This window comes from Danio rerio, chromosome 2 (assembly GCF_049306965.1).
Source record: "Danio rerio strain Tuebingen ecotype United States chromosome 2, GRCz12tu, whole genome shotgun sequence".
Taxonomy (NCBI): Eukaryota; Metazoa; Chordata; class Actinopteri; order Cypriniformes; family Danionidae; genus Danio; species Danio rerio.
Genome location: NC_133177.1, coordinates 60,202,513 through 60,214,515, shown reverse-complemented (window position 1 = coordinate 60,214,515; position 12,003 = coordinate 60,202,513). Strand labels below are relative to the sequence as shown.

At 36.0% G+C, this 12,003-nt stretch overlaps 1 protein-coding gene across 7 annotated transcripts in view; it reads left to right on the top strand.

Annotated features, from left to right (window-relative positions):
• Positions 1–1,062: 1,062 nt before the first annotated feature.
• The window catches only part of sbno2a (strawberry notch homolog 2a), an 83,390-nt gene continuing 72,449 nt past the window's right edge, over positions 1,063–12,003 (top strand). The window contains exons 1-5 of one of the 7 annotated variants that reach the window (XM_073911394.1): positions 1,063–1,110; positions 4,882–5,050; positions 7,870–7,925; positions 8,133–8,212; positions 11,373–11,460. In XM_073911394.1, the coding sequence (XP_073767495.1) occupies positions 7,923–7,925; positions 8,133–8,212; positions 11,373–11,460 (171 nt within the window). In that variant the 5' untranslated portion in view covers positions 1,063–1,110; positions 4,882–5,050; positions 7,870–7,922. 7 annotated transcript variants of the gene reach the window in all.

Below are 12,003 nucleotides of genomic sequence, written 5' to 3'. Positions count from 1 at the left end.
GTCATTTGACGTCATTATTGGACATCAAAATAACGCTGTCTTTAGATGCTGTCTAGACATTACATTTTGGTCATCTGACATCACAACCTAAATCTAACCTAATATTAACGTCTTATGACGTGCCTGCTGGGCAATAGCGAGATGCACTACATAATGCTACGTTTACACACACATGCACAAATTTCATGTAAAGTAATGGTACTTTTAGTACTTTTAGTACTCTTTCCACCACTGACAACTACAGAGGAAAGACTTACGCATAGCAAAAAAAAAAAAAATGATAGTAATATACTTGAAAATAAAACTAAAAAATATTGTAATTTCTTGATATATTAGTTTCAACTTGATAACAAAAATATCCTGTAAAGGATGGGAAGAGTCTAATTAGCCTACCCTGCTGAAAAATCCTGCTTAAACCTGGTTGGCTGGTTTTAGCTGGTCGATCAGGCTGGTTTTAGAGGGGTTTTGGCCATTTCCAGGCTGGTTTCCAGACATTTCCAGCTTGGTCTTAGCTGGTCAGACTGGAAAATGACCAGCTAAAACCAACTTGACTAGCCTGGTTTAAGCTTGACATAGCTTCAAGCTGGTTTTAACTGGTCATCTCCCTGCCTGACCAGCTCAGACCAGGCAGGAAATGGCCAAAACCCCTCCAAAACCAGCCTGGTCGACCAGCTAAAACCAGCCAACCAGACTAGGCTAGTTTAAGCAGTTTTTTTTTCAGTTGGGTACATATTAATATGTACACTATTCCAAACAGTTTTTTCCTTTTTTCACACTAAAAGACTAAGTAAAACATGATTTCGTCTCCTATACAAATAATAAACTTAAATCTCATTACATTTTCCCTACAGTCCACTGTAGGCTATACATTTTATAAAAGAGTTTAAAAACAAATCTCTTTTATTTTGTTGGGAATTCTGTGGTTTGATGTAATAACCAGTCTTTAGTTGATACTACGCATTATTTAGATATATCATATAGTATTTTAAACAATATTATACTTTTTATTCTGGAAGAAATGTCCGAGAGCGTTGAGTTCGGGTCGTGCGCGGTGACGTCAGCGGAAGAGTCCTCCGTCTTAAAGCTCAAGATGGCGACGTCGACCAGGAAGTAGGTAAACAACCGTACGGGGATAAAAAAATATATAGATTAACCCCTCAAATACAGCCGTGCCGATCAAGAAAAAGGCAGATTGAGCGGTCGTTAGTGTTCGTGGAGGGTTTTCGCGGACGGGGGGTGTTTATTAACGCGCGGTGAGTGGGTTTTCTGTCAGGTTAGCATGTTAGCTCGATTCAGACAATAGCGCTCCATTGAGTCTGTAAGAAAAAACACACAGACAGCTGATAAATTCGTTAATAAATCAATTAAGTTAGTCTGTAATAATCAATATGAGACGGGAATCATGTTAAAGTGACGTGCTGGATGGGTTAGTGCTGTTTGGTGGGTGATTTTCAGGCTGACAAACGCCCAGACAGATTGTTTTATGATAATCACATATGAATGTAAACGGCTTTAGCTTGATATCGTCTGCTCTTAAAGGGTGGATGGGGGACGGGCTGGGCTGTAAAGCTCAGAATAAAACTTATTGTAAACTAGACAAGGTCTATATCACATATTTAACGTATTAATGAGTTAGTTTTGTCTGTCTGATCGTCTGTATATCCATCTCTTAGCTATCTTTTAGAAGACCATATATATATATATATATATATATATATATATATATATATATATATATATATATATATATATATATATTACACAGACCATTCTCTGTACTTCTGGATTTATTAGGTAAGGGTATGAGTAAAATGTACTTTTTTATTTTAAATGTATTATAAAGATTCTTCATGATTTATATTAAAAATATTTTTAATTAATACAATTTTTAATGACTAACTGTGGGTCAGATTGAGGTAAAGCCGGTTTTATATTCACACATTTTGACGTTCCCCTTAACTTAATTTCAGAAAAGTACTCCTTGCCAATTCTAAATGGGGAAATCATATTAGCAGCCAATGACTATCAAAATATAACATTATTTAAAGTCAATTAAATAGTGCTGATGTTGTTTTAAAGTCTTGCATGCGATTTCAAACCGAATATTTAAAGTAGGGCTGCACAATATATTGTTATATCAGCATCGATATTGCCATTCACTGTGACTACAATTCACAGTAGTCACATTGCAAGTATACGCAACGTTGTTGAGTCTGGATTATAACTGATGATTTCGCAAGTGTTTTTTGAGGCCTGTGACTGTGTTGTGAGGGTTTTGTATCATTTGTAACTATTTTCAAATTAATAATTATATATTCTATTCAATTGTTTATAAAACAGAGTATACAGTATTATTTTACAGTTTATTATTCAATTACTGTTCACTTGAATACAGTTAGACGACTCGGAATAATGAAATGCTGTTTATTTAATTGGTATGTTTTTCTTTATTGTATTTATCTGTACGTGTAGATTGTTTATATTTTACGCATATGCACTCCCTTACAGAATCATCCCAATCAATCTAAAATTCTTAATTATTTCCAAAGAGTTATTGGACACATCTGCTGAAATTGTATTCATATTGCAATGTATATTGCAGTATATTCAAATATCGCAATGTTAGATTTTTCCAATATCGTGCAGCCCTAATTCAAAGTAGCATGGTAAACAATATAGGGACAATGTCAAGTTGTTGTTTTGTTCCAAAATTAACGAATGTGCAAATATAAAACCAACTTCACCTCTATGTGGGTCAGAATAACATGTTTTTATTTTTTGTGTTTGAAAATCATGGTTATTCCACCAAATAAAAAGTTAGAATCTTTTGTTTTGTATTGTCTAAAATGTATATACAATGTCTCAAAGCACAGTGCTTTTTTTAGCAACAAAAAACTGTAAATAACTATTTTTTTTATTTAAAAAAATAACTATAATTACAGACTAACTAAATGTTAGCTGGACTGTAATGCTTTCATAGTTTTATGTTGTGTTTCATTAAATGCATTTAATTAGAAAAAAAATTGCTAGGCAAAAATTAATCACATCCAACATAAAATATGTGTGAACTGTATATTTGTTATGTATTTAAATACATGCATGCATTTATTTCAGAAAATGTTTATTTATATTGAGACATAAAATGTATTTTAGGGCTGCGTGATATTGGAAAAAAATTCACATTGCAATTTTTTGTTTTGCTGCGATATGAGTATAATTTCACTAGATGACTTGAATAGCCCTATTGGGACAATTTCTGGGATGTTCAAGTCTTTTTCTATGCAGTGCATCTGCATAAACTATAATAGATTGCAAGAATATATAAATATAATAGAGCAAAAATAAAAGTGAAATAAAACAATGCTTTATGGTTTTCTGTGGAGTATAACAATATTTAGGTACAGAAATTGAACAATCAAATGTAAAATAGCTTGATTATGTGTGTGTGTGTGTGTGTGTGTGTATTTGTATATATATATATTCACTCAAAAATATTTTTTTTGCTCGTTCAAACTAATTTAAAATGAACTGAAACACAATTCTTCAGATTTCATTGGGACAACTTCATTTTTAATGTTTAATCCACATAAATTTGTTAATTTGTATTGGGACAACATAAATGAATTGTGTGGAACACCCTGCATTTTTACTGTGTTATACAGTTGTAGTCAGAATTATTAGCCCCCTTTTGAATTTTCTTTTCTTTTTAAAAATATTTCCCAAATGATGTTTGACAGAGCAAGGAAAAGTTCACAGTATGTCTGATGATATTTTTTCTTCTAGAGAAAGTCTTATTTGTTTTATTTCGGCTAGAATAAAAGCAGTTTTACATAAAAAAAAAAAAAAAAACATTTAAGGGCACAATTATTAGCCCTTTTAAGCTATATTTTTTTATCTATATTCCACTGAACAAACCATCATAATACAATAACTTGCCTAATTACCCTAACCTGCATTGTTAACCTAATCAACCTAGTTAAGCCTTTAAATGTCACTTTAAGCTGTATAGAAGTGTCTAGAAGAATATCTAGTAAAATATTATTTACTGTCATCATGATTATTATGATTAGAAATGTGTTGAAAAATTCTTCTCTCCGTTAAACAGAAATTGGGGGAAAAAAAATAAACAAGGGGGCTAATAATTCTGACTTCAACTGTATGTATATATATATATATATATATGAAGAGTTCAGATGCAAAAACTTCTAAATACCATCTGAAATTTTCTTCTAAAGTGGTAATTTTCTTCAACCTCCTCTGTTTATGTTCAAGTATTTCACTTTAAAAGCAATGAAAAGAATTTATTCATCACTATAAAAGTAAAATTTCTGAGCCTACACACTAAAGTCGGAGATAAATGCTAATTTTAGAAGAAAATATCAAATGGCTTTTAGAGGTTTTTGCATCTAAACTCTTCACATATGGTTCAGCCCTAACCTATATGATATAAATTATATATGAATTTACACATCTTTGTATGAAAATTGTTTCATTTCCATGTGTGTACATCACATGTGCACAATAAGTATATAACACACACACACGCACATATATTATCTCAATTAAAAACTATTTTGGATGCGATTAATCTTTGCCCAGCACTAAAAAAAACAAAAAAAAAAAAAGCTGTTCAGAACTTTGCAGTATGAATGCATGGATTTCTACAGTTTATCTTGCTGGTTATCTCATGAGTAGTTGAATAAAGGGTTCAGATAATCAGTTCTGGATAGATGCCTGTATACAATCATGCATTCTGCTTTATCATCCGTAAAAAGGCTTCCCAGCAGAACTCATCGACCTCACTGTTTGTTTTGATGGGATTATTTGTGCTGGTTATTACACTGACTGATTTCTCTGTCTCTGTGTGTGTGTGTGTGTCAGAGATGGCTGACGAATGATGGGGGTTTGACATGTTTCTGGTCGGAGCCTGATGCCCACTCTTGCCACGTCTGTTGTCATGGACACGGAGGACTATCTGCACCCTGAGGGCCCTCAGCTGGGGAGCCCCAAATTCAGCGCTCCCAGTCCTCCTCTCACAAGTTCCATGGAGGTACATTCAGCCCTAAACACCCACACGTTTCACATTAAATCAATGTTTACTGTATATCTTACCGTTACCCCTATGTTCAGAGATGTTCATGTTCAGACTTGAGTCCTGAAGCTGAGACCCTCTGAAATGAATGTTAACAAATCACCCTTTTTAGTGCTCTCATTTAAAATGTTATTTACAGTTGAACTCAGAATTATTCACTCTTCAGTGAATCTTTTTTTCTGTTGCAAATATTTCCCAAATGATGTTGAACAGATTCAGAAATTTTTCACAGTATTTCCTATAATATTTTTTCTTCTGGAGAAAGTCTTATTTGTTTTATTTCAGCTAGAGTAAAAGCAGTTTATCATTTATTTTAAAACCATTTTAAGGTCAATATTATTAACCCCCTTAAGCAATATTTGTTTTGGATTATCTACAGAACAAACCACTGTTGTACAATGACTTAAAGGTGCGGTAGATGATCTGCCAGAATGCTAGCATTAGCATAATTGCTTAGAAGTTTTACATTTCCCCCCTGCTGTCCAAAGCCACACATCCTTAAGTCATGAACGCGAGAACGCGCACCAGTTAGATATAACACTAGATTATGTCACTCACCAGTTAGAAAACTCTATGGAGACATGCACTTTATCAAGCGTAGTTGTTGACAGGCCAGCGGGTGCAGGATTATATTTCCCCAAAACTGTCACAAGCTGTCACTGTTCAAAAATGAACAAATGTTTAAACATAAAGCAAACTTCACCTCAGTAAAGCTGAGGAAGAGCACTATTTACTGACGTTTTGTTAGGCTGTACTCACACTATGTACAGTTGCCTCGAACCGGGCCAAAGCACGCTTGTACCATCTCCCGTCTCCCCCGACGGCCCACACTCGCATTAAAATCGGGCCTGGGCATGCTTACGGCATCGATGCTGCGCTGTTCAGTAAGCGCTCTCGCTCAGCTTAGTGGAGATTTCTTTAGTTATATCGTTTAAGTAGTTTGATATGCAGTGACATGCAGTCAAATATTTTGCCAAACAGTCCTTAGGGATGCGGTGACACGCAGTGATATTTCCCCGAACAGATTCGCCATGTTTGGCGCTCATAAACAATCATAAAGTCCTCGTGCTGCAGGTATTAGGAGGTCTGCTGAAGGTGCAGCTGTAGTGCAGTGAGGGGTTTGCGTCTTTAATAAACTACGGCAGTTTGCGTTCGTTGAACAGTAAGATTGATTAATAAATCCATATGAAACAGTCCTTTAAAAGTCACGTCTCGCTTTCAGTTTCGGGCTTTGGCGCGTTTTGCACTCACACACAAGCGTACCGTCAAAGCCCAAGTGAACCGCGCTCAGGCCCACCTTTTTCAACTGGGCCAGGGCCGGCCAAGTGAACCCAGCTTGAGCCTGATTCAGCGCACTCACACTTCTCAAACGATCCAGGAAACGGGCCTGGGCACAGTTTGGATAGCATAGTGTGAGTAGGCCCTCATTCAACTAAGACTTTCAGCTCTTTTTACACTTGAACAACTAAACAAATTATTATTGATGCAAACTATATTATTGATGCTATAAAAGGTACTACATGAACTTGAGAATAGCCAATCTTCTGCCGGACGTTTTCAGTGGCTGAACAACTGTACCGTGCATATAAAATCGTTCATAAAAAAGGACAGAGTCTACATCAGCTTTGCGTAGCTAAAATTATTTTAAGGCATACCTGTCTAAAAGAAATTCTCCAGCCGTGATGTCATCCTTGAGATCGTTGTTTTGAACTGCATAACGTCATTTCCCTCCAGCGTACAAAAGTAATTCCGATACTGATCCGGTACTGATTCAGAAGCCCTTTCGGAAACAATCTTTCTTTTCATGCATACAAGGCCATGCTGGTCTTTCAGAAAGATAGTATATTTTTGTTAAGAAATGTATAAAATGTCCCTAATATATTCTCTTCTTAACTATTTCCCTAGTTGTTCTTAAACGTTGTTAATTTTGGCAAATTTGAGATGTTCGTGTCACCTGAAAGCCGAATAAATGAGCTTTCCATTGTTGTGGGGTTTTTTTAAGATGGATAGTATTTGGCAGATATGTGACACATGTAAATAATTGACAAAATCACATTTTAAGTTCTTCAAATTGGGTTATTAGCAATGCATATACTAATCAAAAATCAAGATTTGGCATATTCATGAAAAGAAATGTACAAAATGTCTTTTCTTAATATTTGCGTCCTAACTATCACCCTCGCTGTTTTTAAACCTGAACAATTTTTGCAAAACGTAGATGTGTCATCTGAAAGCTGAATAAATTAGCTTTCTATTAATATAGGGGTTTATCCAGATGGATAATATTTGGCAGAGATATTACTATTTGAAAATATGGACCCTGAGGGTGCAAGCAATTGTAAATATTGAGAAAATCACTTCTTAGCAGTTCTTAGCAATGCACATACTAATCAAAAATTAAGATTTAGTATATTAATGGAAAGACATGTCTTTTAATTAATATATTAACTTACTAACTATCACTCTAGTTGTTCTTGAATCTTGTTAGTTTTTGCAAAACTGAGATGTTCATGTCATCTGAAAGCTGAATAAATAGGCTCTCCAATAATATGGGGGGTTTATTAAGATGGATAATATTTGGCAGAGATGTGATCATGTGATCATGTTTCAAAATCTGAACTCAAGTCTAAGTAATTGACATAATCACATTTTAGGTTGTCCAAATTGAGTTTTTAGCAATGCATATACTAATCAAAAATTAAGGTTTAGTATATTGATGGAAATAAATGTACAAAATGTCTTGTCTAAATATATTCTCTTCCTAACTATCACCCTAGTTGTTCTTAAACCTGGTCTAAAATGAGACAAATCTGGAGTGATTTGTCGTCCAATGGTAATCATCTTTCTTGTATCAGTAGCTTCACATCACCTGGTTTATGGTTATTTACTCTTGCACGGTTTATGTGGGTCTCACTGTGAGTCAGTAGTTTATCAGCACTGCCAGTAAATATTTGTGGTGATGGGTAATATCTCTGCTGAACAGTGTTTCCAAAGGGCCACTTCCTGTGTCAAATGTGCTGTTTGTTTCCTGTTTCTCCAGAGTCAGCTGTATCAGCCCAACTCATGGGCGTACTCACAGCAAGCTCAATACAACCAGCACTATCCTATGCAATCTGGAAGGTAAGCCATACACATTTTTTCTTCACAACAAGCCGAAACAAAGAAAAAGCAGAACAAATGTGTGTGTTTGTTAACTGCGTATTATATATATATATATATAATAATATGTGATCACAAAACTAGCCATATGTGTCAATATTTAGAAACTGAGATTTTCATGTCATCTGGAAGCTGAATAATTAAGCTTTCCATCGATGTAGGGGATTATTAAGATGGATAATATTTGGCAGAGATATTACTACTTCTGAGGGTTCAAAAATGTAAATACTGAGAAAATCGCCTTTAAAGTTGTCCAGATTGAGTTCTTAGTAGGGATGTAACGGTATCAGAATTTCACTGTACGGTAATACCTCGGTATGAATGTCACGGTACGGTATTTATTGAATCATTTACAGGAAAAAACAAAACTTATGAAAATACTCCAAAAAAGTGCCAAAAGTGTCAATGACATACAAAGTAGCCATCTATCTGTAAGCTTTGAAACAGGAACTTCAATTTTAATAACAAAAAAATATTAAACCATGTAAAAAAAATAAAGTTTCAATTTAGTATTGTTGAAAACTCATCACATTCAACATTTAATCACTCACTCACTTACTTAGAGATGGGTTTAAAGGAAAATTATCATATAACTATAATTTGGTAAAAGCTGGTATCTCTGGGCATTTACAATGTCCCCTGCAACAGAAAAAACCCTCTCATTTGGGACTGAGGTTTCTGGGACAGAGAGATATGACTTGGCCCAGGTTGACAGCAGTGGGTAACGTTGTGCATTGTCTTTCCCCCACTTGAGAGGACAAACCATGAGTGAGATAGAGGTCTCATGTCTGCATCAATCTGAACAGTGTGCTGTGTTTCAGCAGTCCCCATGACTGATTATTAGTCGTATTCCCCAACTTGCAGGCACGTGCACACATAGGGCTCAACCTGTGCAGTGCACATGCCCTTTTTAGTCTTGGATAGAAAGTGCCCTTCCAAAATGATCAAAAGTGCCCCCGCGACGCGACATACCCTCCGACCCCGCTTTACAGTATGCGCGCGACAACACAGCTGATCAGAACGCGCGCGACAACACAGCTGATCAGAACTCGCGCGACAACACCGCTGATCAGAACTCGCGCGACAACACCGCTATTCAGTACGCGCGCGACAACACAGCTGATAAGAACTCGCGCGACAACACCACTATTCAGTACGCGCGCGGTGACAACACCCGCTTTAGGGTTTTCCAGCTCTTTTTCATCCCCGCTTCTAGCAGCACACTCCATTTCCGCATTACTGGATCTGTAGCGACAACAGACCGCAAGGGATTATGGCCAAGCCTGGGCTGATGGGAATTGTAGTTTCCGGTACCTCCCGTTCGCTTCATTCGCCTGAGCAAATTTTCTCAGAAGACCTATAGTTTTACCGAGTCATGCGACTACGGTAATATTGAAAAAAATTAATATTGCGGTATGACGGTATTTACAATACCGTTACATCCCTAGTTCTTAGCAATGCATATTACTAATTTTACAACCTCTTTGATGTTAGTCTAGGGTAAAAGTAATAACATTTACAAGGTGTGGTACTTTCACAAGTGATGGGCGAAAGTAAAAGACACAAACAACAAAACTGCCAACAAAAGTGATTTAATGTACAAAAAGAAGGTGGAATCAGAGTAATGCCCAAAGATGTATACAATAAGAGGAAGTATTTAGAATAATAATAAAGTAATAGATTAAATAAAGTATTAAACAAAATTAGCTCGAGTAAGGGGACGCTAGTGAAGCCAAATCAAAGAAATAAATATAACAAAACAAATCTAACTCATAAGCAAACCCCTTACCTCGCTAGAAGCATGAAAAGAAAATCTTCAGCGCCAAGCGCCGTAATCTTGGATGTTGGAAATAAGGGTGTGGTGCCCAAAAATGGAGGCAAATAAATCCAAGCTTGCAGGAGCAGAGCTTTTGGTAAATGATCAGAGAAATCCTGCTTGCATCACTAGAATTGATGGACATTTTTACTAAAATAACCTTTTTTTTCTTTTTTTTTTCTTTTTTTTTTTTTTGCGGTCCAAAAATAAATAAATGTGTTAATGCATCTTCAGTTATGCAGTTATGTTGCATGCTGATTGAACATGTATCTGTATTTTATTATGCATTAGTTGATGTAACCCATTCATAGTTTATGATTCTGTTTATAAATCAGTAACATGATATGTAATACTCTGCATGTCTCGCAGTATTTGAAGCCTTTTAGGTCTGCACAATATTGGACAAATCTAACATTGCGATATTGTTTTTCTGCTATATATTTCTATATGAATATAAATTCACCAGATGACTTGAAAATCTCTTTGTAAAGGATTGATCATTTTTTTATTGATTAAGATTATTCTGTTTGGGTGTGCATTTGTATAAAATATAATAAACAATGTACAACCATACATATGTATATATGTATATACATATATACAATAATAAAAAGATAAAATATGAAATAAAGAGTGTTTTTCTGGACAGTCTAACAGTATTCAGGCACAGTCATTGTAAAATCCTGTGTAGTCTTCATTGTATAAATTATTTAATGAAGTTACAAATGGTACAATTTCTTATGGCTGAATGCTTTTTAAAATCCTCATATACTCACAGGCCTCAAAAACTCATACAAATGCTAAATTTTAATCGAGGCACCACATTACAGATCCTGAATTGCAAGTGATCACATAGTAAAATCAATGCTGAACTCATATTACTGTATATGCAGCCCTACATTCTGCCCTGTGTGTATGGATGGATGGATGGATGGATGGATAGATAGATAGATTAAAACAGTTACTGGATCTGTAGCGACAACAGACCGCAAGGGATAATGGCCAAGCCTGGGCTGATGGGAATTGTAGTTTCCGGTACCTCCCGTTCGCTTCATTCGCCTGAGCAAATTTTCTCAGAAGACCTATAGTTTTACCGAGTCATGCGACTACGGTAATATCGAAAAAAATTAATATTGCGGTATGACGGTATTTACAATACCGTTACATCCCTAATATATATATATATATAGATAGATAGATAGATAGATAGATAGATAGATAGATAGATAGATAGATAGATAGATAGATGATAGATATGTGTATGTGAAGGATTGTTTCTGATATCTCTTTTTATTGAATTATCAGGCAGCTCCAGCCGACCCCGTCCTTTATGAATCTGGACCTGTCTGACATAGACTTTCATGAACTTGTGCGGAATGGAGACTTTTCCCAGGTAGGAGCAAGTCCCATCTATTTGCTTTCTGATGCATTTAGAAACAAATGCAAATATTAGTGTTTAATGTCATTTTCCTTTCCTTGTCTTGTACTTGATATCAAAGTGCTTAGGTGTATCCTACTGAGTCCACTGAGCATCTATGTGTTTGTCTGTAATATATGGGATTTTTGTGGCTTTTAATGCACCAGAATGTATAATAATCACAGGGCAGATTGAAATAGAGATCTGCGCGGGACTGAATTTTGAATCTCGCTCCCGCCCGCACCCGCCAGGTTTTAGCCCGAACCCGACTTATGTTCAGCATTCGTTGTCCCGCTACCTGACCAGCCCTGTTTTTTACCCGCCGTGCCCGTTCCTACTAATGGGCGGAGAATAGGAGAAGAACAAAACCGAAAACCACCCAGCTATACAGAGTCCCACGCTGTCTGTAAAAACACACACAGCACCAAGCCTGCCAAGCAAGTGACACACACAGACAGCAACATCAGGCTCTCTTATTCACACACATACGCGTGCTCGCTCGGGAGTCGGGAGCAATAT